At 34.8% G+C, this 25040-nt stretch overlaps 1 protein-coding gene and 1 long non-coding RNA gene across 2 annotated transcripts; one reads left to right on the top strand and one right to left on the bottom strand.

The window, feature by feature from the left end:
* The first annotated feature begins 337 nt into the window (after nt 1-337).
* Nucleotides 338-24243, top strand: LOC126966453 (uncharacterized). The gene is made up of 2 exons (XR_007729738.1): nt 338-435; nt 23781-24243. It is a non-coding gene; the product is annotated as an uncharacterized LOC126966453 (long non-coding RNA).
* On the bottom strand, nt 20753-23911 carry LOC126966449 (acetylcholinesterase-like). Its single transcript, XM_050810490.1, has 8 exons — nt 23769-23911; nt 23473-23678; nt 23214-23379; nt 22589-22707; nt 22281-22509; nt 22052-22190; nt 21561-21751; nt 20753-20929 (listed from the first exon to the last, which is right to left on the bottom strand). Exons 1-8 carry the CDS (start codon nt 23893-23895, stop codon nt 20790-20792), a joined length of 1317 nt encoding a protein of 438 aa, XP_050666447.1. The 5' UTR covers nt 23896-23911; the 3' UTR covers nt 20753-20789.
* Nucleotides 24244-25040: the final 797 nt, after the last annotated feature.

The raw sequence follows: 25040 nt of genomic DNA, 5'->3' as shown, positions 1-25040 counted from the left end.
TGGAAGTAGGTAAAGTATAACTAAACAATAACATTTTGACTCTCCTTCTAAGTGCCTGCTGTGCTACGGATGGACCTTTCCAATGAGTTCATTTAATAACTGCAAGTCTAGCCAAAGAATATATTGTAATAGTACAAGTGCGGAAGCCTCACTCCGCAAAATCAATTAAAGAGATAGGGCCAATAGGGCTCTTGCGGTAGTACAATATGGTGTAATTCAGATCGTACAGCGCTACCAACCTACATTTTTATTATTTTATTAAAGTTGCCTCTCTTTCAATCACGTGACTCTTTCCCTATATATTATTATACTCTTTGCTCTTACCTCTTCTGACGACATTCGACATAAGGGTTGACTTCTACTAAAACCGTAGGTACCTAACTAGTGTAAGGTCATCTTATAAATATAGCTCAGTTTTTTCTTTAATGTAAATAGGTGAGTAATCGTAATTTTAAATCAATATTCTTTCGTTGTCAAACCTACATATTAGTTGCAGATAGTAATGTATTCGTTGAAACACCGCAACATAGTCAAACCTACATATTATAAAGGAAATAAATAGGTAGTTATCTATCATTATTATAATAATCACTTCAAATTAGATCGATTCAGCGTCTTAAGGACGCTTTAAAAAATTTATTGCAATGACCTTTTTCATGCTTTGCTTTATTTATATTTCTCCATTTTTAAAATATCAAGTGACAACAAAGCTCGCGTATGCGTCACTGCTTGCCGTGATTTATTTTTCTCAAAACTTTTTAATCAACTCACATCAGATCACTTGTTATGAAAGCTTTGTAAATTCTTCCTGTAGCTGTACCTACAACCAATAATATCAATTAATACAAATGTCTAATACCTAACTTGTAACGTAGCATTATAGATCGTAGAAATAGTAATCGTGCATAATAACTGTAATAAGCGTATGCCGAAAGATTCGTTCTGACAAGAACATTTTATTTTATATAACGTAGTAGTAGCTCTGATAAGAACATTTTATTTTGTATAACGTAATATTAGCTCTGATAAGATCCATTTCATAATGCTGTACATCAACTCATAGAATCATACAGATCACCAGTTTAGTCATCTCAGTGAAGTTTCAAGCATCGTACTTTCTCTCGACGATCGCAGATATACTCACGTGATAAGTCATCCGCGTTACACAACCGCACAGCAAGGCCGAGCGTCCTCGAATGAAGCGTCGGGACTCGGGGGTCGATCGCTATTCATGCAATTTTAATCAATGAGCAACAGCTGTAGGTGCGGAATGCTCATTGACATCGTATGATCGAGGTTCGACGCGAGTTTACACAAACTGCGATAGCATTAGTTTTAGAGCGTGATAGAACACATAATATTATTCTCAAATCTTATTGAATGAAACGTTTTACTATTGGTTAAAATGTAAGCTCTAGTATTGGTGTGTATTTTCTGAACTTGTAAATATTTTTTAAGTAACGATTGTAATTGGGTAACTAGTTTTAAGGATTTTGTATATATATCGTGTAACTTTTTAATATCTTCCATATATCTTCTACATATTCCTCACAGTCAAGCAGTTGTTTTATTTAATCGCCAAACGCTCAGTCTCTAAAGTGGTGACCCCGAACAAGAACACCGACGGAAGGAACCCGAACAAGAACACCGACGGAAGGAACCCGAACAAGAACACCGACGGAAGGAACCCGAACAAGAACACCGACGGAAGGAACCCGAACAAGAACACCGACGGAAGAAACCTGAACAAGAACACCGACGGAAGGAAGCCAGAACAGAAGAACACCGAACCTCTGCCCGGCTAAACATCGAAGAACAGCTTCACCAGCTCGCCGAAACGACGAATTCCTGTTCGGCGAATCTTTGCTCGAGGAATATCAACCCGACGAAGAAATGGAAGATACAAACCAGGCTCAGCCACTCCCAGCGCCCACCGCGACAGAAATCTCCACCATTTCACTGTCGATGCGCATACCACCATAGTAGTAGGGATTCGCCGGTTCTGGCTCACAGTAGTAGGGATTCGCCGGTTCTGGCCCCTCGATTCTGGCTCACTTGCTCGTGATGCCTACTAAAAAAAAAAAAAAGAAGTTTGGTGTCAAACTGGGGGTTTTGATGTATTTCCGAGCGATTGCGCTGATCCGTTTTTCAATATCTCTTATAGTTTCAAAGTTAGCTTTTTAAATTAAACAGATCCATAATCATTAATAATCACTGGTCATTTAGCTAATGATTGGTGAGCGACTCAATGTCTAAATTTCCATGAACGTGATACAGGTAATTTACTAATTACCTCTATCACATTCGTTACTACGATTAAAAAGACAGTTTCTGTATTTATTATTTATTTTTAAAACATGATTTAAATAAAGTATATAATAAAACATCATTGCAGATTGTATCATTTTCAAAATATTTGATGAAATCATTCAAACTCTTCTTATTAAACTTAAAGTATAGATACATTATGCAGTACTCGCCACACACTGCGGTATATTCATTCTGTACTCTTGCAGTATTGTAGTTATACATTCTGCAATTCCTTTGTAAAAACATCAGCTGGAATCCCTGAGGTGGACGACCATATGAATCGAAGTATTGTCCAATACCCTGCTCATCAATGTGTATTGCAACCCAGTGAGTGCCTGGCTTATTATCACTATCTAAATTGCTGACAATATAACAGGGCGTTACAACATATATCGGCAATCGGTTTGCCGCGTAAACATTATTTTTAATACTGGGATCGATTTTGTTCAAATAATTCTGTATCTCGATTGTATTCATATTAGTTGAGAACAGGGTCTTGTCAGTTGCGAGGATTGAATAGTTATGTGGATCATAATAACATAAGCACTCAATAAATAAGGCTTTAATGTATCTTATTCATGTATTTAAAACTTATATGGTTACAATAAAACAAAATATCATTACAAGCGATTCAAATATAAATCTATGAAATTATATTTTCATCAATTTTATTATAATATAAAAGCTGATTGAAAACGAACTTTGTACCTACATACTTACGTAGTCATTAGTACAATCTGGAAATGTTGACTCCATTAAACTATCAATAATTGAACTTATCATTTAAGTGCCATTATGTTTCACCATAATAAAACAAAATATCATTTTATATACATTTTTTATTATATAAATTTATAAGGTAGTCTAGTATTTAATCAACATAAAAAATACACAAGGATACAAACGATTCAAACATTAATTATTATATTCTAACTGCTGTAATCTACAGAAATATTACGATTTTTATCAATTTCAATAACATTATCGAATTCCGCATAAACAATACAGTTAATTGTTTGTGTAAGAGCTGATTCAAAACGAACTTCTAATCTTACACTACCATGTTTTATAAGATTCCAATGACTTGAAGAATTTGCTGATAAATCGGGTGTTAAGTCGAAGGCTAGCAAGCAAAACCCTTTGGCATATTGCTCTCTTGATACTCCATTGCCTTCATTTAGGAAATGTATACCTGTTCCTGAGAATAACGTATGATAGACCGTAGTAAAAATATTATTGTCAAACGATGGCTGTAAGGCTTTTGAAGGTATCTGTTGTCCATCTATGTATAAACAAAATGTATTAATATCATAATTTTCGAAATTGAATGGGTTTTTTGTGAGACTACCATTAAAGGATGCATTATTCACAAAACCGACTATACACCTTTTGGGTATTTGACCAAGGAATATGTTATCAAGGGTTTTCCCCTGAATGCCTGATGGTATAGTTAAAACTTTGACTTCTGCTCGCGTGATTGGATATTTTGCTGTGGTAGATGATAAAACTTTTTGATGTGCAAGTAGCACAGTTGGGTTGATTCGTGCTCTTCGAATAATAAGAGTTGCATCTGTAATAGACACTTTAAATTTATGATCAGTTGATGAAGCCATGAGATTGAAATTTTCTCTAGAACGAACTAACTTTACGCACATGTCAACGCCATTAATCAAAAATTTTTCTTGGTTGAATAAATCTCCATGTAAATGTCCTATCATTTCTATTTCTTTGCTTTCACTAGCCAATTCTTGTCTTTTAATAAATCCTTTATTTTGTTCATCAGTTGCATCCATTTTTCCAGCTGTATCTTCATACCATAGACCACAAGTGAGATGAGATTCTTTTGCAGCAGGTGCATAATTCAATAGAGTTTCAATATAAGCTCGATATGCATATGTATTATTCGGTGGCGATACAAGTTTTTGATTTAAATATACATCAAGTTGACTGAAAAGTGTATGTAACCAATTATTAACTGGGGCCACAACTGTCGGTACTGTCAGTTTTGTATAATCTTGATTCAAAACTTTAGCTTTTATATGGAGTAAAGTATGGGATAAATCCACATAGTCATCACCTGCCCCAGGTACTTGAAATTCTATTGGTCCATCATCAGCAAGTGATGAAATGGGCTTATAATGAATCCATAGTCCACTTTCAATGCTAGTTTGAGTTGATGGTAATGCAAATAAATCCAATTCGGACTTAATGCATTCACAAGACTGACTATGTAAAAATGACATATTTAATCAGTAAATATATCTTTGATTTGTTTTTGATTCAATTTTAATTTCTTAATAGCTTTCGCTTTCGCAGTCACTGATGGAATGATCGCAGAACGACGTTTTCGTTTTGTTATATACCCTGATCCAAACATGTTGATATTATCTATTTTAGCATCAGCTTTTCGTTTCAAATTTGAGCTGACTTCTTTTAGACGAGTTTTTATTGAATCTTCCATGGGGCGTGCATTAACCATATCTGATAATATACCTACACCGGTACTTAATGCTTCTTTACCAATAGTTCGAACACCACTAGACAGTAGTGGTAAAATAGATCTAAACAGCCCCCCAAGAAAACTTCCGATTCCATGACCTCTTTGATACGGTGCTCCTTTATAAATAACTCCGATACCCGATCCGGCCTGGTGAGTATAATAGTGTTCATATGGACATGAAATATTATCACGTTTGCCGTACATTATAATTTTTGAAAGTGGAGTTTAATGCACACTGTTCCAAATTGGAATGGTATCTTTTGACCGGTGCTTGTTCTTATATCTATTTCAATTGTATCAAATTCTCTACGCATCACAGGTAGGTAATGGGGAGGAGTGAAAACGTGCATTTTGTACGCTCCATATATGTATTTTGAGGGATCCAATGGTATTATTCGTAAAAGGGGTGTCATAACATCTCCAACGATTTGAGGCTCCACTATGTCACAATAAACAAATAATTGAGACGGTAAACCCAAATGCAAATTAGCTGGACACTTTCCAAAATTTTTTTCAACGAGGTTCCTGTTTGGTTCGAACCCTAGTTGAAGACATAATTTAGGTGATAGAGTTACAGATTTTATGGATTCATCCGTTATCGTAGCAACTACAATCCTTGAAACCTCATCGCACTTAAATTTAATTTTTTCACGAGTGTTATTCAGTGCCGTCAAAATATGATTTATGTTATCGTAATTTGTGGCTGGAATATGTGTCTTGTAATAAACATATGACGGTTTACTTTCATTGGGTACTTGCATCAACTTTGTTATATAAATAATGTTTTCATGTTCTTGAACGGTGAACATAGTGCATGGGTACTGAAATTCTACTACTCCAACCCTCCATTCACCTTCTAGTATTGTTGGTTTTGGCAGTTTCGTAGAAAATAATGTTGTTGTATTATCAGGAAAATAATCCATAGAACTATTGCTTAGTAAAGTTAAATAAAAACTATCTTTATTCATATTTTTTTCAAAGTAGAAGCTAATATCCAGCTATTAAATTTATTTGGATAACCTCTCCACTTCACCAACAATTCTTTTCTGTTACCGGTATATCGAGAGCGTATTATTTTATCTATTTTGTATTTAGTAGTGGGGTCGAATATGATTTTTTGTAACTCTTTTTCATAAAAAGTACCAACTATCTCTTCGCCTTCTAAATCCTTTAAAGTAAATACTACAAACGGAGATCGGTGTATTATGGTAGATACGATGAATATTTCGTCACTCCAATTTGATTCATATCCTTTTTGGAAAATATGTTTATGTTTTGTTATTCTAACATAATCTCCAACGTGAATTCTTGGATTCACCATACTAATTGATGTTTTTATCTTACTTTCTCTATCATATAAATTTTGCCATACACTCATTATATTTGTATTATTAACATCACATGGACACATTTTTATACTAGAATGAAAACTATGATTATATGAATGCACTAGATCTTGTAAAACATCAATGTATTTATGAGTATTTTTGTGTGTAAAATAGCGCCACATTTTCATTTTAAGAGTTCTCTGAAATCTTTCGACAATACTTGCTTTAATATCTGGATTATTGGTTGTATAATAATTTATGTTTTTTAATTTAAAATATTTTTGTACATATTTGGAAACAAATTCAGTTCCTTTGTCAGACTGTATATGTGTAGGTGTAGTATTAGCTTCAGCAAAAATACTTTCAAAGCATTCCTTAACTGTTTCAGAGTTTTTCTTTTTCATTGCTCGAACATACGCATATTTACTAAAGACATCAATAACACAAAGTATGTATTTGAAACCATCATTATATTCAGAATAAGATCTCATATCACTTAAATCGGCCTGCCATAACTCATTAATATTAGACAAAATATATCTGTTGCGAGGAAATTTTCTTTGAACAGGTTTATGTAATGTATATGTTTCTTGTGATTGTAACCACTTTAAGACACTATTTCTGTCCATTTTACCCTTCATTGCTTTTGACAATTTATCAATAGTGCTGTAGCCAGCAGGATGTGATGCATCATAATAAATTTTATTTATTTCTAATATGGGGTCCATTTTTCCCAGTCCGATCTTTTTTTTAGTTTCCCTGTGTACTTATTACTTGTTGGTGTAGAAAATTCTTCGTCAGGTACTGATTTAGATGCAACCTCTTTTAATTGCAAATGGTTTATAAAATCCACTCGCTTTGGGTTCCCGATATAAGTGAGTGGTACTTTTATTTCCTTTAAAGTTGTTGCGAATTTTTCCCAACCTATAGGTTCACTTTTCTGAAGAGCTCTCAAGGTATCACTCACCAAGTCCACAATATTACTCCCAGGTATTTTTTCATTATCTATAATCACGGTACCAGATTCATCCCAGCTTATTTTATTTTTATTCAAGGAAATCAAATTTAGTAAAAGTTCACCTTTTTTAGCATATGTTTTCGGTATTAGTTTCAGTATTTCAGAGCTCGTGTATATTTCTCCAAAATTTTTGTTAACCTCCACTGATGTTTGAGAAGGAACTACATTTATTTTATTCACATCATGATTTATATAATCAGTATCGATTTCATTATGACCTTGATTAAAACCAATATATGAATCATTATCATTTATAAGTGGTATGTGGTATGGTTGTCGATCCTCTTTGACGAAGTTTAGATATCTTTGAAGGGTTTGCAAATATAAAATACATTTCTTTCGATCTTCTATGTCACTGTTTAAGATATTTTGCATATCAGTATCTAATCGAGATCTTGGCGTATCATTTTCTTTGGGTTGTTTTAACTTCTCCAATAACGATGGTTCAATAAGTAACATTTTTTTAGCATTATCCATTTTCTTAAATAAATGAATTAATCAACCCACTTAGAATAGAACCCAATATTATCGGTAGAAATGAACCTCCTTTTTGTACAATTATATTTTTTCTAATTTTATTCGTACCTTTTCTTACCAATTTTCGAAGAATATTTTTATATTTCTTTAATTTAGATTTTTCTTTCTCGGCCAATTCAACGTTACCCCGCAGTACGTTATGAATACATTCACAAATGTAATTTATTTCTGTTTTGTTACATGATTTTAATAAAGCTTTTTGATATTTTGGCTTCAGTTTATGTAGAGCAATTAACAAATCTTTATGCGTCTTTAAACGTCTATGCATCATTTATAAATGATCGAAATTTCTTGATTCTTACCATATTTAAACCCTTTTGTGGGTAAATAAACAGTGCAATATCCATCGGATGGAAATATCTTTGTCTTAACGCGACACAATTCATTTGTTTCTTGTTTCAAATCAATCATTAAATAACCATGAGCTTCATTGGTAGCATCTCTGTAAGAATCTTCCAAATATTTCGGATTTTCAGGGAATACTTGACGAGATAAGTATCGAATTTGGGTTTTATCTCGAGGATTTTTGAAATATATTATATAACTTGAGTTGAGTGATATATCTCTTTGTCCTTTACCTTGATGAAACAAATTTTGAGATAAATAAAACACACTTAAGTTTCTATGATGACTTCCTTTCGTGAATATATCAACAATACGACCATCTGATTCCCTCATCAGGTCATCAATTATTACAAGTTGAGGATTTTTTCCGTCAAACATAGATAAATCAGGTAAACCTTGAAGATAATTAATGTGGTTAAGATTATATAAAGGCTGCATTTCATCAAAGCACCAGGTGATTTGGGTAAAATTTGTATCACAGAAATCATTCAAAAATTTTATAAAATTATTTACGAAAACTGATTTTCCACATCCACTTGGACCAGCAACAATTGCAGTGAATGGATGATTGAAATGATGCATTATCTACTACGTCTATGTGTGTTAAGGTTTAGTATAGTAATGAAACAATCTGTTATTAAACCACCATTTATTTAAACAGAAAAATCTATAATTGAAACAATATACAGTACATCATGTTTTACTCCGCAACTTATACATCTAAATACAATAATCTCTCATTTGGTTTTTTAAAACTATAATAATTTATTCTTAAAATTTAATATAATATTTATTCTATTTTATGATGACCCCAAGCTAAGGTATCAATATTATTCGGTAAAATGTATCGCTTGGTATCATTAAATGACAGACTAGATTTATTTATTCTTTGAGTAAAAATATTATGCTTTATCGACTTAAATCTAAGCATTGAACAATATTCGTTCTTATTTTCAAATAAGCAAGTCTTATAATTATCCATTTTCATATTCTTAGTAACACTTTTATTAACCCCCTTAGCTTTAGCTGTGAATTTTCCCTCAACATCTAATGCATACATTTTAGATCTAAGTCCTACAAATTCATTAAATATGTTACCATTGTTTTCATCTTTAAAGTAGCCTAACTTCTTTTTATTGAGTTTTGGATAGCCAAATATATTTTTTTCTGTATAGTCAGAGGTATCGAAACGCAAATGTAAATCAGGTTTTATATCTCTGTAAAAATCATCTGTAAAAATTTGATATATTAAACTATCAGTATCTGTGTACAATAATTTTAATTTGTTTTGAAACTTTTTAAACATATAGTTATAGTGAAAATCGTACATTAGAGTTTTAGAAATATCCAATATACAAAATCCCAGATAAATAGGTTTATTATGGAACAATTTCGTCTTTCGTAATTGAACTGCAACCAAATTTTCATTAAAAATAGATAAACTATGGAATTCTGGCTTAGCAATTAAATCTTGTGCGCCTAGAATTTTACCCTGATTTTCCCAATGACTCAATAATTTTACATTTACTCTTTTTTCGATATTTTCCATTGTTTTTCCAAACACTGAGTTATTCATTAATTTATAAAAATCTTTTTCGAAATCAGATGTGGCTAGTTTACGCATGTTTGTATTTAAATCTATATAATATTGTAACCATGCGCATTGTTTGAATTTTAAAATTCTATGAATTTTTTGTAATTTTAAACCCATTGTCAGACATTGCTTTAAATTTCTGTAGTGAATCACATATTTAATTTTATTACGAAGGTTTGGAACTAATTTTATGTCTTTTGTATTACCAATACATATATTCTCGGGACATAAGGGTAGGTCAGAATGTAAATCATGCAGTTCAATAGGATATTCTAGATCTACTTCCAAAATAAAACCATATTCATGATCATCAGGGACATCAAAATTAGTTGTGACATCTACCCACTCAAAACCTCCTGTAGGAAGGAATTGAGACATGGCCCATCCGTAAAGGTTATTAGCATCAAGATAAGTTAAAAATGAGTTTGGTGTGTCTTTATCATATTCTCGCATATATTTGTTATTAGCTTTGGCATAACGATTGCTACATTGAGATACACCTCCTCGAATGCCCGATCTAATAAAAGCTATTTGTTCAAAGTCTTGAAGTAATTCTAATTTAATTTTTGTGCATTTTAACATAGCATCCCAACTTAACCCAGGTGCTGTATAATAATGAGCTGGATCTAGACCATATGTTTGCAAACATAAGGCTCGGAAATTTTCAAACACATCTGTTAAAAGTAAAACATCGGTTTTAAGATATAAATCAGAATAATCTGACATATTTTGACACTGAAAGTGTTGCCAAACATCCTTGGCATGTTCATAATCTTCATCGGAAATATGTGTGTCGGTTAATGTATTGTAAAATTTATCGCGACTAGGGAGTGCTGAAAGTTTTAAGGAATCATGTGATGACATAAATTCATATGGATAAATTCCTTTTTTTCTAAGACGTAAAAAATCATTATTATTTGGAAAATTATATTTTAATGTTTGAAATTGTTCATCCTTCAAATTTTGAACAAGTTTGTCTAAACTACAAGGCAAAAATTTAAACGAATCAACGAATCTCAATTGAATTTTATGATTATTAAATTTTATCGTTTTTGTGAAAGAAATGTACTTTTCTTTCGTTTGTGGAATAATATCAATTTCCCCATCAATAGAATTTAATGCATGAACAATAAAATGAGAGTCATATTGACTAAGATTGTGTAAAAAAACTGGGATGTGATAGGGGATTCTAAACTTTGTCTTACATACTTCGTGCGCAACTCCTCTAAAATGTCCTGTATGCGAGTCAAAGTATAATGCACATTCACCATTTAAATTAAATTGACATATAAAGCAGTCTTTACATTGCGAAATAATTTCATTATCATTGGAAGTCAAAGGCTTTGGACTTATGACAAAAGAATTCTTTGTGCAAATCACTTCTAAATCTTTATACAACTGATTCATAAAGACATGAGTACAATGAGGACCACTATATGTTTCATATTTTGATAAACTATCATCATATGAACATTTGATATAGTACCCAAAACTATAAACTTCATGTTTGTGAACATTAGTTGTATAAGGTTTTGATGGATCGTTAAAGCATGTCTGAATTGGATTAAGGAAAGCTTCAAAGTCCGCGTATATAACAAAGGGTATTTGTAACATCTTATTAAATTTATCAAATTTTAAGACATTGTTTGAAATTGGTTGTCCAAACCAATCTTTTAAAGTTTTTTCTGTACTAGGCAATTCCACTTTAATATGACAACAATCATTCAATTGATGGGCTGATAACTTATCATTTGTTGAGAAGTGTAAAAGACAACCGTCACAGATGTAGATTGCATGTTCATGGTTTGAAATTTGACCACTTACTAAACGCGATAGGTTTTTAATGTAGCAAAAATGATTAATTGTTCCGTGCGAAATAAATAATAAATTGATATGAACAATTTTCCGTGATTTTGTTAAATACAATGGACCAACTAATTCATGTACTTTCTTTTTACAATTGTATTCAAGACCAAAAACATTTACACTTAAATTATTTAACCTTTCTACTTTTTGTATATCTGTCATTTTAACAGGAAACGTAACTCCGTCAAAATTTAATTTATTTGAATATTTACTGTAAGATGAAACTCTCTGAGAGTTCTTAGTAACTGGATATAATGCAGAAAGCAAAGCCCATTTAAAGCATAAATCATCCGAGTTTTGTACATTTATAACACTTTTTTTTAATTTGATTTCTTTAGGTAATTCAATGTATGATTTTCCACGTAATGGATTGAATTTGTTTATATTCATGTCTAATGCATTTATTTTCTTAAGACTCCAACCACTGTCTTTTTTCTCAAATGTGCTAATTTTACTCATCAACATATCACATAAGGACGAAAAGAAAAAATTTAAATCCTCACCCTGCATTATAGTATAACTACATGTTTGAAATTCAAATTCATTAGAAATATTTTTTGTTTCTTGAACAAAATTAGCGTGCAGAATAAAATTAACTTTAAAAATTGTAAGCAATCGAACAGATTCCTCAAATAGTAAAATAATTTCATTTTTAATAGAATTCAAAAACATTTCTGGTGTTTCGAATGTTTGTAATTGGTTGGATTTACTCTTAATTTTATATGAGATAATTCTATTACCAAAAGCCGATTCATGTACTGTGACATTTTTTAAAGTATTGTGTAATTGCATTACGTTATTCTTATGGAGGTTACTTCTAAGATGATTTGCATAATATCTTTTCCGTATTAAGATTTGACATAAAGAACAGTTCACCATTTCATCGTTCACACTGGTGAGCCCCGATGATGTGGATGGTTCCCCTTGTCTTCCTCTCTTTGTACTTGTATCATTGTCTTCACTGTCTTGTAATACTGCACTTCTTCTCTTAAAACCTCCTCCACTTTGAAGAATAGGTTGACTACAACATAAGTGAATGATATTAACCACATTCCATCAACAATATATTAAAAATCTATATTAAATAATTTACAAAGAAAATTACTCACTTGATCATTTTTTCAACCTCATCACATACAAGGCAGAGTTCCATATCGAGGGTATCCTCAAATTCTGCTTGAATACAAGCATTACAAAGTTCTTCATCAAAATCATCATCAAAAACCAATCGTGATTCAACTTGTTCACAAACTTCACATTGTTGAACATCCAAGTTGCTATACAATATTTTACTTTTTTCCATTTTACTGAGAGTATGTACAGAGGTAAGTATGTATACTAGCAATGAACTCAGAAATCAAATGACACCATAATGTTCCCATACACACAGTTTAAATATGAAGAATCCGTAAATTATAAGATCATTACCTAATTTGTTCACTAATACAATTAGCAATGTGTAATTAAATTATTTGTAACACGTAATTGCTTCATAATAAATTTGCATTTCTAATATAATATTTTGATGTTGTTAAATTTTCCAAATGATAATATTACTTGTATGAGAGAATAAATATACTAATAACTAAACTGAACTAATATTTATGTATTTTTCATAGCTACCTACTTATTGTTAAAATGATATTTCTTATAATTTTCTGTTTCTAAAATTTTCTTCGTAACATTGTATAAAATCTTTTTTGTCTCCTTATAACTTTCATTATTGTCGATCGTATAATATTTTAATCTATAATCAGCGCATTTCCATTGTTCTTTTGCAGGCGTGTTTTTTATTTTATTGAGATCATAGATTTCTATTTTAACCAAATGTGATGCATTTCTTCCGTCATCTGCATTAGTTGTAATGTAAATACTTCCATTCTCATGTGCTCTGGATATTGATGATGATATTTTCTTTTGTTTATTTTTTTTCACTTCAAATAATGCATCTATATTTTCATTTGAGCTGGCTCTCTTCAAGGATTTAAGTTGAGGAACTTTTAATGAATCCTGACTATCTTCAGACAATGGATAGTAAAATGTTTTATATGTATTTTCTTCCATTGTTGGGTTGAATGCATTCTACAACAACAATAAGACTGCTTTAGAATAGTATTATACATACATATCTTAATATATCAAATGATATTACTTTTAAATTTCAAAGTGAATAATAGATAAAACTTACCTCCATTGTAACAAATCACTCAACAATTACACTACGCACAAAATATATAATTATTTGACTGAATACGTCACTTCAATGATTATGTTTCTGAACAGTTCTAGCATTTTATACTAAAATATCGTAAAACTAAATTTGTTTATGATTAGTACTGGTTTTCAAATATTGTGGTGAAACATAATGGCACTTAAATGATAAGTTCAATTATTGATAGTTTAATGGAGTCAACATTTCCAGATTGTACTAATGACTACGTAAGTATGTAGGTACAAAGTTCGTTTTCAATCAGCTTTTATATTATAATAAAATTGATGAAAATATAATTTCATAGATTTATATTTGAATCGCTTGTAATGATATTTTGTTTTATTGTAACCATATAAGTTTTAAATACATGAATAAGATACATTAAAGCCTTATTTATTGAGTGCTTATGTTATTATGATCCACATAACTATTCAATCCTCGCAACTGACAAGACCCTGTTCTCAACTAATATGAATACAATCGAGATACAGAATTATTTGAACAAAATCGATCCCAGTATTAAAAATAATGTTTACGCGGCAAACCGATTGCCGATATATGTTGTAACGCCCTGTTATATTGTCAGCAATTTAGATAGTGATAATAAGCCAGGCACTCACTGGGTTGCAATACACATTGATGAGCAGGGTATTGGACAATACTTCGATTCATATGGTCGTCCACCTCAGGGATTCCAGCTGATGTTTTTACAAAGGAATTGCAGAATGTATAACTACAATACTGCAAGAGTACAGAATGAATATACCGCAGTGTGTGGCGAGTACTGCATAATGTATCTATACTTTAAGTTTAATAAGAAGAGTTTGAATGATTTCATCAAATATTTTGAAAATGATACAATCTGCAATGATGTTTTATTATATACTTTATTTAAATCATGTTTTAAAAATAAATAATAAATACAGAAACTGTCTTTTTAATCGTAGTAACGAATGTGATAGAGGTAATTAGTAAATTACCTGTATCACGTTCATGGAAATTTAGACATTGAGTCGCTCACCAATCATTAGCTAAATGACCAGTGATTATTAATGATTATGGATCTGTTTAATTTAAAAAGCTAACTTTGAAACTATAAGAGATATTGAAAAACGGATCAGCGCAATCGCTCGGAAATACATCAAAACCCCCAGTTTGACACCAAACTTCTTTTTTTTTTTTTTAGTAGGCATCACGAGCAAGTGAGCCAGAATCGAGGGGCCAGAACCGGCGAATCCCTACTACTGTGAGCCAGAACCGGCGAATCCCTACTACTCACCATTGTGGCGGGAAAATCCGCGATTGTGGTATCACAGCTTTGAAGCCGCCACCGATGATCTCAAGAGGAGTCAAGCCCAGCTGATACAGATGGTGCTCGTCCAATTAGAAAAGGCTGACATCGAACAAATCTCCGACATCCTATTTAACATACCGAGAGACAAACAATATTCAGCAATCAAGGAAAGTCTCATATCGGTGTATGAAGAATCCGACAGCCGCAAGTTCCACAAGCTACTCGCCGAGATGGAGCTTGGAGACCGGAAGCCTTCACAGCTACTGCGACGCATGCGTAACCTTGCAAGGGACAAGGTTACCGACTCCACGCATGATGTGGAGCAAGCTGCTGCCAGCCCACGTCCGCTCCGTGCTCGCCGTCAGCGAGTCATTCAGCGCGAAGTCCACGCTGGAGGAACTAGCGTTGCTTGCTGACACGATGGTGGAGCAAATCCAGGAGGTAGCAGCCGTCTCCAGCCTGCCACCAGCCGTCTCAAGCCAGCCACCAGCATCAGGTCCAGAATCATCGACGTCAAATCAGGTAGATCACACACAATTCCTTATTAACGAGATACGAAAACTATCACTAGAAGTCGCCGAACTCAAGTCAAGGCCATCTCAACACTATCATCGCCACCGATTTCGCTCGTCATCTCGCAATAGAACTTCGTCACAACACCGTTCCCGCACACTCAATAGCTCACCAACACTTCACTGCTATTACCATCGCCGATTTGGTAGTGAAGCACGACGTTGTACTACGCCCTGCAGCTTCAAGAAAGAAGTTTCCGTAAGATGTTTGAAGGACGTGAATTAATTATATTCACAGACCACAAACCCCTCACATTCGCTATGAATAAAACACATACTGCAAACGAAACGCCACGCCGAACGCGCCAATTCATCAGTGAATTCACAACCGATATTCGACACATCAGTGGAAAAAACAATATTATTGCCGACGCATTGAGTCGAATAGAAACAATAACAGTGTCACCTACGATCGACTACAGCGAATTATCAATCGCACAAGAGAGAGACAGCAGCATAACACAACTCATTCAACAACCAAACTTAACCTTCAAGAAAATAAATGTACCTAACACGAACCTAGAATTATATTGCGAAACATCAACAAGTCATGTACGTCCTTACATACCTACAGAATTCCGCAAACAAATTTTTAATAGTGTACATAATATTACTCACCCAGGAATACGAACATCACGTAAATTAATATGTCAAAAATTCTTTTGGCCATCAATGAATATCGACATCGGGAAGTGGAGTAAAACTTGTATAAATTGTCAGAAAAGTAAAATACAACGCCACACAGTCAGCAAAATTCAATGTTTTGCCGCAAGCGATCGTTTTCAGCATATACACATAGATATTGTTGGACCTCTACCTACCTCTGCTCAAGGACATCGTTATCTGATAACAATGATCGACAGACATACTGGTTGGCCTGAGGCAATCCCTAGCGACAATATTACAGCCGAGACAATTGCAGATATCATATACAATCACTGGATCTCAAGATTTGGATGCCCAGCGACACTAACAAGCGATCAAGGTCGACAATTCGAAAGCTCTCTGTTTACCAACCTCATGAAAACTATGGGAGTTAAACGGATACGAAGTACTAGCTATAACCCAAAGAGTAACGGAAAGGTAGAACGCTTTCATCGTTGCTTGAAGACAGCCCTTCGTTCAAGGTTAACGAACACCTGTGCATGGGTCAATGAACTACCAACCGTATTATTAGGCCTGCGCGCAGTTCTACGATCGGACACAGGCGTTAGCGCCGCCGAACTAACATACGGCAACAAATACATCATCCACCTCATTGGATCATACCTACGTTGATAAATTACGTACCCATATCGCAGCTAATAAACCACACTCACCTACTTCACATTGTAATAACAAACACATATTTGTTCATCAAGACTTACATACATGCAGTCATGTATTTATTAGAATAGATTCAGTAAAACCACCATTACAAACACCATATGAAGGACCGTACCGTGTTATCAAACGAAGCGGTAAAGTTTATACCATTCAGTTACCAGGTCGACAAACAAACATATCGATCGACCGTTTAAAACCTGCATATTTATTAAATGAAACGGAAGAAAACAATACATTATATTCATTACCTTTAGCTGTACAAGTTACCCAAAACCTTACCGATACCATACCTAACAAACATACCACCAATACCCAAAATACCACGTTACCGAACCCTACGAACAACTTGACGTCCCAGCCTATCAAAATGTCAAGGACAGGCCGACACATCAAGTTGCCGGTGCGTTTCACTTGAAGGGGACTCCTGTAGCTGTACCTACAACCAATAATATCAATTAATACAAATGTCTAATACCTAACTTGTAACGTAGCATTATAGATCGTAGAAATAGTAATCGAGCATAATAACTGTAATAACCGTATGCCGAAAGATTCGTTCTGACAAGAACATTTTATTTTGTATAACGTAATATTAGCTCTGATAAGATCAATTTCATAATGCTGTACATCAACTCATAGAATCATACAGATCACCAGTTTAGTGGTCTCAGTGAAGTTTCAAGCATTGTACTTCCTCTCGACGATCGCAGATATACTCACGTGATCAGTCATATGCTCCGCGTTACACAACCGCACAGCAAGGCCGAGCATCCTCGAATGAAGCGTCGGGACTCGGGACTCGGGCTCTCGTCGAGTTTTCTTCTCACCCCCTGTGTGAGGGCGGAAGGAGGGTGTCAGGGCGGGGCCCTATACCCTGGCACTTCTTCTCCCAAGACGTTGGGAGAGTCAGTTGGTTATAGTTGGAGTCGTCGCTACTTGCTTGGGGCACGATTTTTTTTTTTTTTTGGTTGATTTTTTTTTGTGCCTTAGCTCGTAGCTTAGTCGGTCAGTCTGTCAGTTTTCGCCTTTTCCGGGGTCTTGTGGAGTTTTCATCCTCCTATTCATTTACGCAGTCCCTTGAGTACGCCTTCATTTTTCGTCTACCCTCCTCGTCTGGGGGTCTTGCATGCAGCGGGGCATGTCCTACCAAATGAGGGTGTGACGAGGCGTCTGTTCGCCGGAACATGTCTGTTGTGATCCTTCTTACGAAGGCGTCTAAATTTTCAATTTTCAGAATTTCGCTTGGCGCGAGCACCCCCCGCCATCCCGATGGTGTTGTCAATATGCTTCTTGAAGCTGAGTCTCCGGTCAATGGTAACTCCCAGTTATTTGACGTCCGGCCTGCATGGGAGTTCCTCCGACATCAGCTTCAAGGGTGAGGGTAGTTTTGTATTTCCGGTGATGATCGCCTGCGTTTTCGTTACGTTCACAACTAATCGCTATTTCTTCAACCATTCTGGTAGCGCTTCTAGTGTTGGTTGGAGTCTTTTCACTGTAAACTCAGGTCTGTAGGAGGATGCGTAGAAAGCTGCATCATCCGCGTATAGTGCTAGCTTAGCCTGCCCAACGACCGGGATATCGTCAGTATACCAGGCATAGCAGTGCGGAGAGAGCTTCCTTGAGGTACTGGCCTAACACTCGATTGGCAATCCTCCACACAGACAAGGAATCTTCTGTTTGTGAGAAATGCAGCTAATATTTTGATTATTTGCACTGGCATCTCAGTTTTGATCATCTTGTACAGCAACCCCTCGTGCCATACGCGATCGAAGGCCTTCTCCATATCTAGCAGTACGGCTGCGACATATTCCTTCTTGTTGTGGCTCACGGCCATCTCGTTTACCATTTGTGTGATTTGCAAGGTGGTGGAGTGTTCCGCTCTAAACCCGAATTGCTCCTCTCTCGGTTTTGTGTATGGCGTCACATGATTCAGTAAGACTCTCTCGAACAGTTTGGAGAGAGTGCTTAGAAATGTGATGGGTCTGTAACTTTCCGGTTTGCGGGCGTCCTTCCCTGGTTTTAGAAGCATCACCACCTTGCCTGTTTTCCAGGCATCTGGAAAATGGCCGGAGCGGAATATGCCGTTAAAGATGCGAGTGAGCGCGACCACACTCTTCCCTGGCATGTTCCTCAGTGTTTCATTGGTAATTTGGTCCAGACCAGGTGCTTTTCTTGTAGGTAGGCGTTTGATAAGCCTCGACACCTGGTCTGGAGTCACGAACAGCTGGTCTTGGTCGTTTGTGGTCTCTCTTCCTGCTAGATATGCCTCCACTAGTTCCTCCACCCTTCTGGTGTGCTGGGGTCCAAGTCTGGATTTGGTGCGAACTGTCGCTCCAGACTGTCGGCCAGGATTTCCGCCCTGTCTGCCGCTGCGAACTTCAGAAGGCCTTCGCGATCCAAAAGTGGTTGGACTGGTTTGGGGCTGCTGGAGAGCTGTTTGCATAGCTTGTGGACTGAAGGTACTTCGTCATTTATTTTTAAAATGTGACTTTCCCACCCCTCGGCTGCGTACTCGTCCAAAGCTATGCGTACTTGCTCAATGAGATGGTTGAGGCGACGTTTGATTGTAGGACATCTTGTGTTTTGCCATAGTTTCCTTGTCTCTCTCTTATCGTTTATTAGTATCCGTATCTTCGCCGGGAGCTGTTCTTGCTTTTTCCCCGGCTTAGAGGTGCGCGTTGCTGACTTGAGAGAGAGCTGGATGGCGTTCGTGAGTGCCTCGGTTTCATTTTCTACGTCTTTGCTTGTAATTACAGGCCCTGTTGTGCTTCTTGTGTGCAATTCGTTTCGGAACACTTCCCAGTTGATTTTCCGTCTCGCAGGGGGATGTGAGACCCTACTGGGAAGGAATTCCAGAGTGAGCAGTACCGGTCTGTGGTCAGAGTCGAGTTCGTGTAGTACGCTCAACTCTGGAATTGCGGTGTCGAGTCCTTTGTGTAGCACCAGGGACTCGGGGGTCGATCGCTATTCATGCAATTTTTTAGCAATGAGCAACAGCCGTAGGTGCGGAATGCTCATTGACATCGTATGATCGAGGTTCGACACGAGTTTACACAAACTGCGATAGCATTAGTTTTAGAGCGTGATAGAACACATAATATTATTCTCAAATCTTATTGAATGAAACGTTTTACTATTGGTTAAAATGTAAGCTCTAGTATTGGTGTGTATTTTCTGAACTTGTAAATATTTTTTAAGTAACGATTGTAATTGGGTAACTAGTTTAAGGATTTTGTATATATATCGTGTAACCTTTTAATAAATCATATCTTCCATATATCTTCTACATATTCCTCACAGTCAAGCAGTTGTTTTATTTAATTGCCAAACGCTCAGTCTCTAAATTCCCAATGACGGATTACCAAGGCCTCTCTCTGGAGTCGCTCCCTCATGTATGAGGATCGTGGACAGCATTAGGGCTGCATCTGGAGCAGATGATCTGCCTGCACCAGTTTCTGTCACAACCGTAGAGAATTTGGATGACGATTCTTTAATTTGGTCGGTCCATCTTGATGGAGAACCGTCGCGCGATCTCTTGCCTTCAGTATTTCAAAAAAAACCTGCATAACCTATGTAGGTTAAATACAACTGGCACTTTCACCACCTTTACACGCTGCGCTTGTATATAAACGCTATATAAACGGACAGCTTGACGTCGCACTGTATGACCATCATAAAGTCTGTCGATCCCTCTTGCGCGCTGTCAGCTTTATGAGTAAGAAGGAGACATTTATTGTTTTGCTTTTATAAATAATAATATTCTGCCATTGTTTAGTTAAGCCTATTCAGTCAACACAAGACCTACGATTTAATTTCGAACACACCATAAGCTTAAATAATAAAATAGACATTTGTTTTAAGCAAAATATATATATTTCCAGAGCTGTCTAATAGGCTATTTGTGAAAGGGATGATGAAGGGCGATAAGTCCGCCTTCTATGCAGCAAAATTCCACTTGCAAGAAGCAGCAATATTAAAGCCACAATGACTCCGCACAATGCAAACACACCACCCTTTAACCGATTACCTGAAAAGAAAGCAGTTTTGATTGATTTATATTTAAGTAGATAAAAGTAGGTGCTTGTCCTGTCATCGAGAACTATAAATGAATGAATGCTACATGTTGTTAATTTAAAGTTACTGCGTATATTTACAGATACTTATTATATTACCTATTTAATTGTTTACTTAATGCTTGTACATTATGTTACCTTAATTTATTTACAGTATTATATGTGGATTGATGCATTTATTGTGTACCTACTCAATAGATAACTAGTTTAATTAATATGATATATAGATATATGGCTCATGTAAGCCATGAAGTTTGATTATTTTTATTGCATCACTTTATAGAGATTGTATAATGTACGATGATGAAGCTGTATAAGTTGATTTGATAAGAGCAGCATATATATGAGTGTGGTATAACTCCTCAAGTTCAACATTTTCTGAAGAGGTGGTGATTAAGTGTCTAACTTTTGCCGTTCTTAGGTGTCATTTCTTGGACCAAAAGGAATACTTTGTGATTTTTTAATTTTAATTTAATTTGAAGCAGATTAATTTACAGTACCTACTAAACAAATTATTTTAATTAAAAATTAAGGGGTTTTCATAAAAACCTACATTATTATATTATTATATTTACTATTTTGAACCTTGATCAACGAATTTTGCAGAACTTGTTCCATCAAAAGTAGATCTGGAAAGGCGTGGTAAATAATAATGCCAAAAATGTATATCTCTTTGAATATTTCGAGGTCCACAGCCAATACTACTATCACACACTTCAAATATGTTTTCATCGTTTGTGTTGAACGGCGACCATTTTTCCTGTGTACTTGGGAATCTGTGAACATTTGTAACAAATTATTGAGGTGTCAGTAGGGTTTTAAAGTGGGTATTGTACTAATACTAAATGTAATTTTCTTATATAAAATCCTAATGTCAGCGTCTCTCAAACTAAATCTTCAGAAATTGACGCTCATCACATAATGTTGGGAATGGCGATCTATTAATTTCTAGGCATGAACGTAGGTATTGTTCTATTTTACGAATAGCATGGATATATAGCAAAAATTCAATATATAAGTGCTAATCTTGCAAAGTTATTTAAAATTTAGAAATAATATCTAAAATACTTGCTCACCCAAATTTTATAAAGTTGACAACAAATCTTCGAAAATATTTCGTCATTCTTTTTTCATCTGACGTTGCTGGTCTCCGAGCCACTTGTAACATTAACGCATCTCCGATCAAGGCAATCAAATCCGTACCATGAACAGCACCTGCAAGAATTTGTAACTAACATTAATACTTTTATATACTTGTAAAATATTCATGACATCAAGTCATGATACCTTGGACTATACTCTCACCTGTTACGTTAAGACGATTTCCATTCAAATCTACATTAGATGGATAATTATATCTGTACACATACAACTTAGATACTTTTCGAGATAACTTTTTTGCGAGCATTAAGCTTCCAAGACCCCAATTAGCAGCAGAATCCATTGCTGCAAGAGCTTCCACTGCCTTAACACTTTCCTCAACATTTTGTTTTTGACTTAATGTCCAATATTCCCAACGTACTGCTTCTGACAACTAAATGTTTTTTCATATTATATTATAAAATTTAATTAATATTAAATAAATCAAAAGATAAAACACACAAATTCATTACCGTTTGTAGCACCTGCTCACTGAATGAAAGACCTTTCAGAATTTCCGGAACTACTTTATCGAATGCAAAATCGTGAATCTGGCTATAGCTCTTTGTTAACAAACTCTTCATTCGAAAATCTGTAATCGTTATAATAACTATAATCTATAGGTGATGCCTTACAACTAACATTAATTTATCTTTAGTTTCCTGATTTTTTTTTAATGTAGAAATATGTACAATTCCCGAGTGCTTTAAAATTAGATGCCTACTTTTTAAATATAACTTACTTTACCTCTTACAGGTATCCACCAGAAAACACTACACACTCTACACACATACCTCCCTATCAATGCCTCCAGCGATTTTGCAACTATGATGCTGGCTGACATATATTTTATGCGGCATTACATGTTACTCTTCCTCCATTTTAGCACCTACTAACTACTGTACACACTAAATCTATCGTCAATCATACCCAGATTTAGAATCAACTCGTAGAAAAGGGAAAAGGTTGAGAATAGTGACAATTAGAATTTAGTCATATGCCTACCTACATGGTAATAAAGGAAGACAATTGGTTTGATGCAAAGACGAATAAACAAAGTGTATAAATTTGTGGTAATAAATATAAAGTCCTTTTTACCATAAAAGTTTAATGCATCTAAATTGTTGGTCCCAAGTAAAATATCAAAAGGTTTCAATGCATTTGGTCCGTTTAAAACAATGTCTAAAGTAACAGGCAAATACTGTTCAGATGTGGAGAGATAGTCATCCGCCACAGGCTGCATATGTTTATTCCAACTCGTATTCTACAAAAAAAAAGTATAAATTTTTTATGCTTATATAAATTATTTTAAATAATATAAAGGTGTCATCTTTGCTGATATACCCGTATTACTTACCGTAGATAATGACATTATATCGATCAGCGGCTTAACTTGCATGCACTGTAATATTTGGAAGTCTGAAACAGATCCATTGTAGCATCCTAATGATTGGGCGATTGCCAGAGATGCTTTTTTAGCGTCATTTGAGGCGATATTCATATCACCATTTACACCATTCCACATATCATTAGGAGACATAATTATTGCCCTATGGAATAAATCTGCAATTTATAATATGGTTTACAGTAAATGTATATATGCAAAATGTAGTTCCTAGTAACTCAACGTATATATGTATTGAAAATACTTACTTGTCGTTTTAGGGGATACAATGTGGTGTAATACACTATCAGCTCCTGCAGAATGGCCGAGTAATGTTACTAAGGTTGGATCGCCGCCAAATGCAGAAATATTCTCTTTTATCCACAACAATGCCATGTACTGGTCAAGAAGAGCTAAATTTCCTCGGGCAAATGCACTCTTTAGATTAAAAAAAGACAGAACACCAAGCCTGTAGGCGATTGTAACTACTACGACGCCTTCTGCAGCCAATTCCTGACAAGGCAGGTTCAAACTTCCCCCGTTCCATGAGTCACTGTATAATATTACAAGTACTGGCTGAAGTTGACCATCTGCTCGCTACCTGGAAACTAACTAATACTTACAGCTTGCTATTACAAATAACTTTCGTAAACGCGCCAATGATTTGTTCCTTAATACCTAGCTAATAAGAGATGTAATGTGCTGTAGATTTTATGAAATAAATAAATAAAATTGATTCCTTTAGATTTCTTTTTAATGTCATCCTACTAATATTATAAATGTGAAAGTTTGTATGTCTGGATGTATGTTTGAACTTCTTTAACGCAAAATCTACTGAATAGATTTTGATGAAACTTTACAATAATATAGCTTACACACCAGAATAACAAATAGGCTATAATTTATAAAACTATCGTGTGAATTATATAAAATATAAAAGAAGTGTGATTGTTACTAATGAATACAACTAGCGCCATCTCTTATCAACTAGCAAGCAAAAGATCAATACAATTTATATGGCAAAACAACGTTTGCCGGGTCAGCTAGTATCTAATACTTCTACCACTTAGGAAACAGATGGCGCTCTGAGAGCGGCGCAACAAATTCCCAGCATTCTAATTTTGCGTTCTTTTTAATAAAGAAGAATTTAGAAGAAGAAGGTCAACTTCAATGGATGTAGATAATTTATGGAGCAGGCTAAGTTCCATGACATTGAAACTGCAAGATTGGTTTATTTTAGTTACTTTCACAGCATTATGTCAAATGGTTACATTATTATATTTAGTGCTACTACTGATATTGGTCCTGTATTTGTGCTTCAGAATAGAATAATATGCAACTTTTATTGTGAGTGAAGTTGTGTCTGAAGGTATTTCGTGATCATAATACATAATATACATAGATTTTGTAATTTGGTTATGTTTTCATAACAAGGTTCGCGACGTCGTGGGGCGAGTCCTTACTTTCCATATAAATGTGAGGGAATCGATGACTAGTCCATGCGTTTCTAGTAAACGCGCGCTACTGGTGTTTCCTGGTTA

The sequence above is a fragment of the Leptidea sinapis genome, chromosome 10 (assembly GCF_905404315.1).
Source record: "Leptidea sinapis chromosome 10, ilLepSina1.1, whole genome shotgun sequence".
Lineage (NCBI taxonomy): Eukaryota > Metazoa > Arthropoda > Insecta > Lepidoptera > Pieridae > Leptidea > Leptidea sinapis.
Note: the sequence above shows the minus strand (reverse complement) of the source record. Positions and strands in the feature narration are given on the sequence as shown.

Coding starts and splice junctions, on each gene's coding strand:
- LOC126966449 (XM_050810490.1), bottom strand. CDS start 23,895: ATGGCATTGTTGTGGATAAAAGAGAATATTTCTGCATTTGGCGGCGAT. Junction 22,510..22,588: donor GTGAGCAGGTGCTACAAACG/GTAATGAATTTG, acceptor AAAAACATTTAG/TTGTCAGAAGCAGTACGTTG. Junction 21,752..22,051: donor GTCAACTTTATAAAATTTGG/GTGAGCAAGTAT, acceptor AAATGTTCACAG/ATTCCCAAGTACACAGGAAA.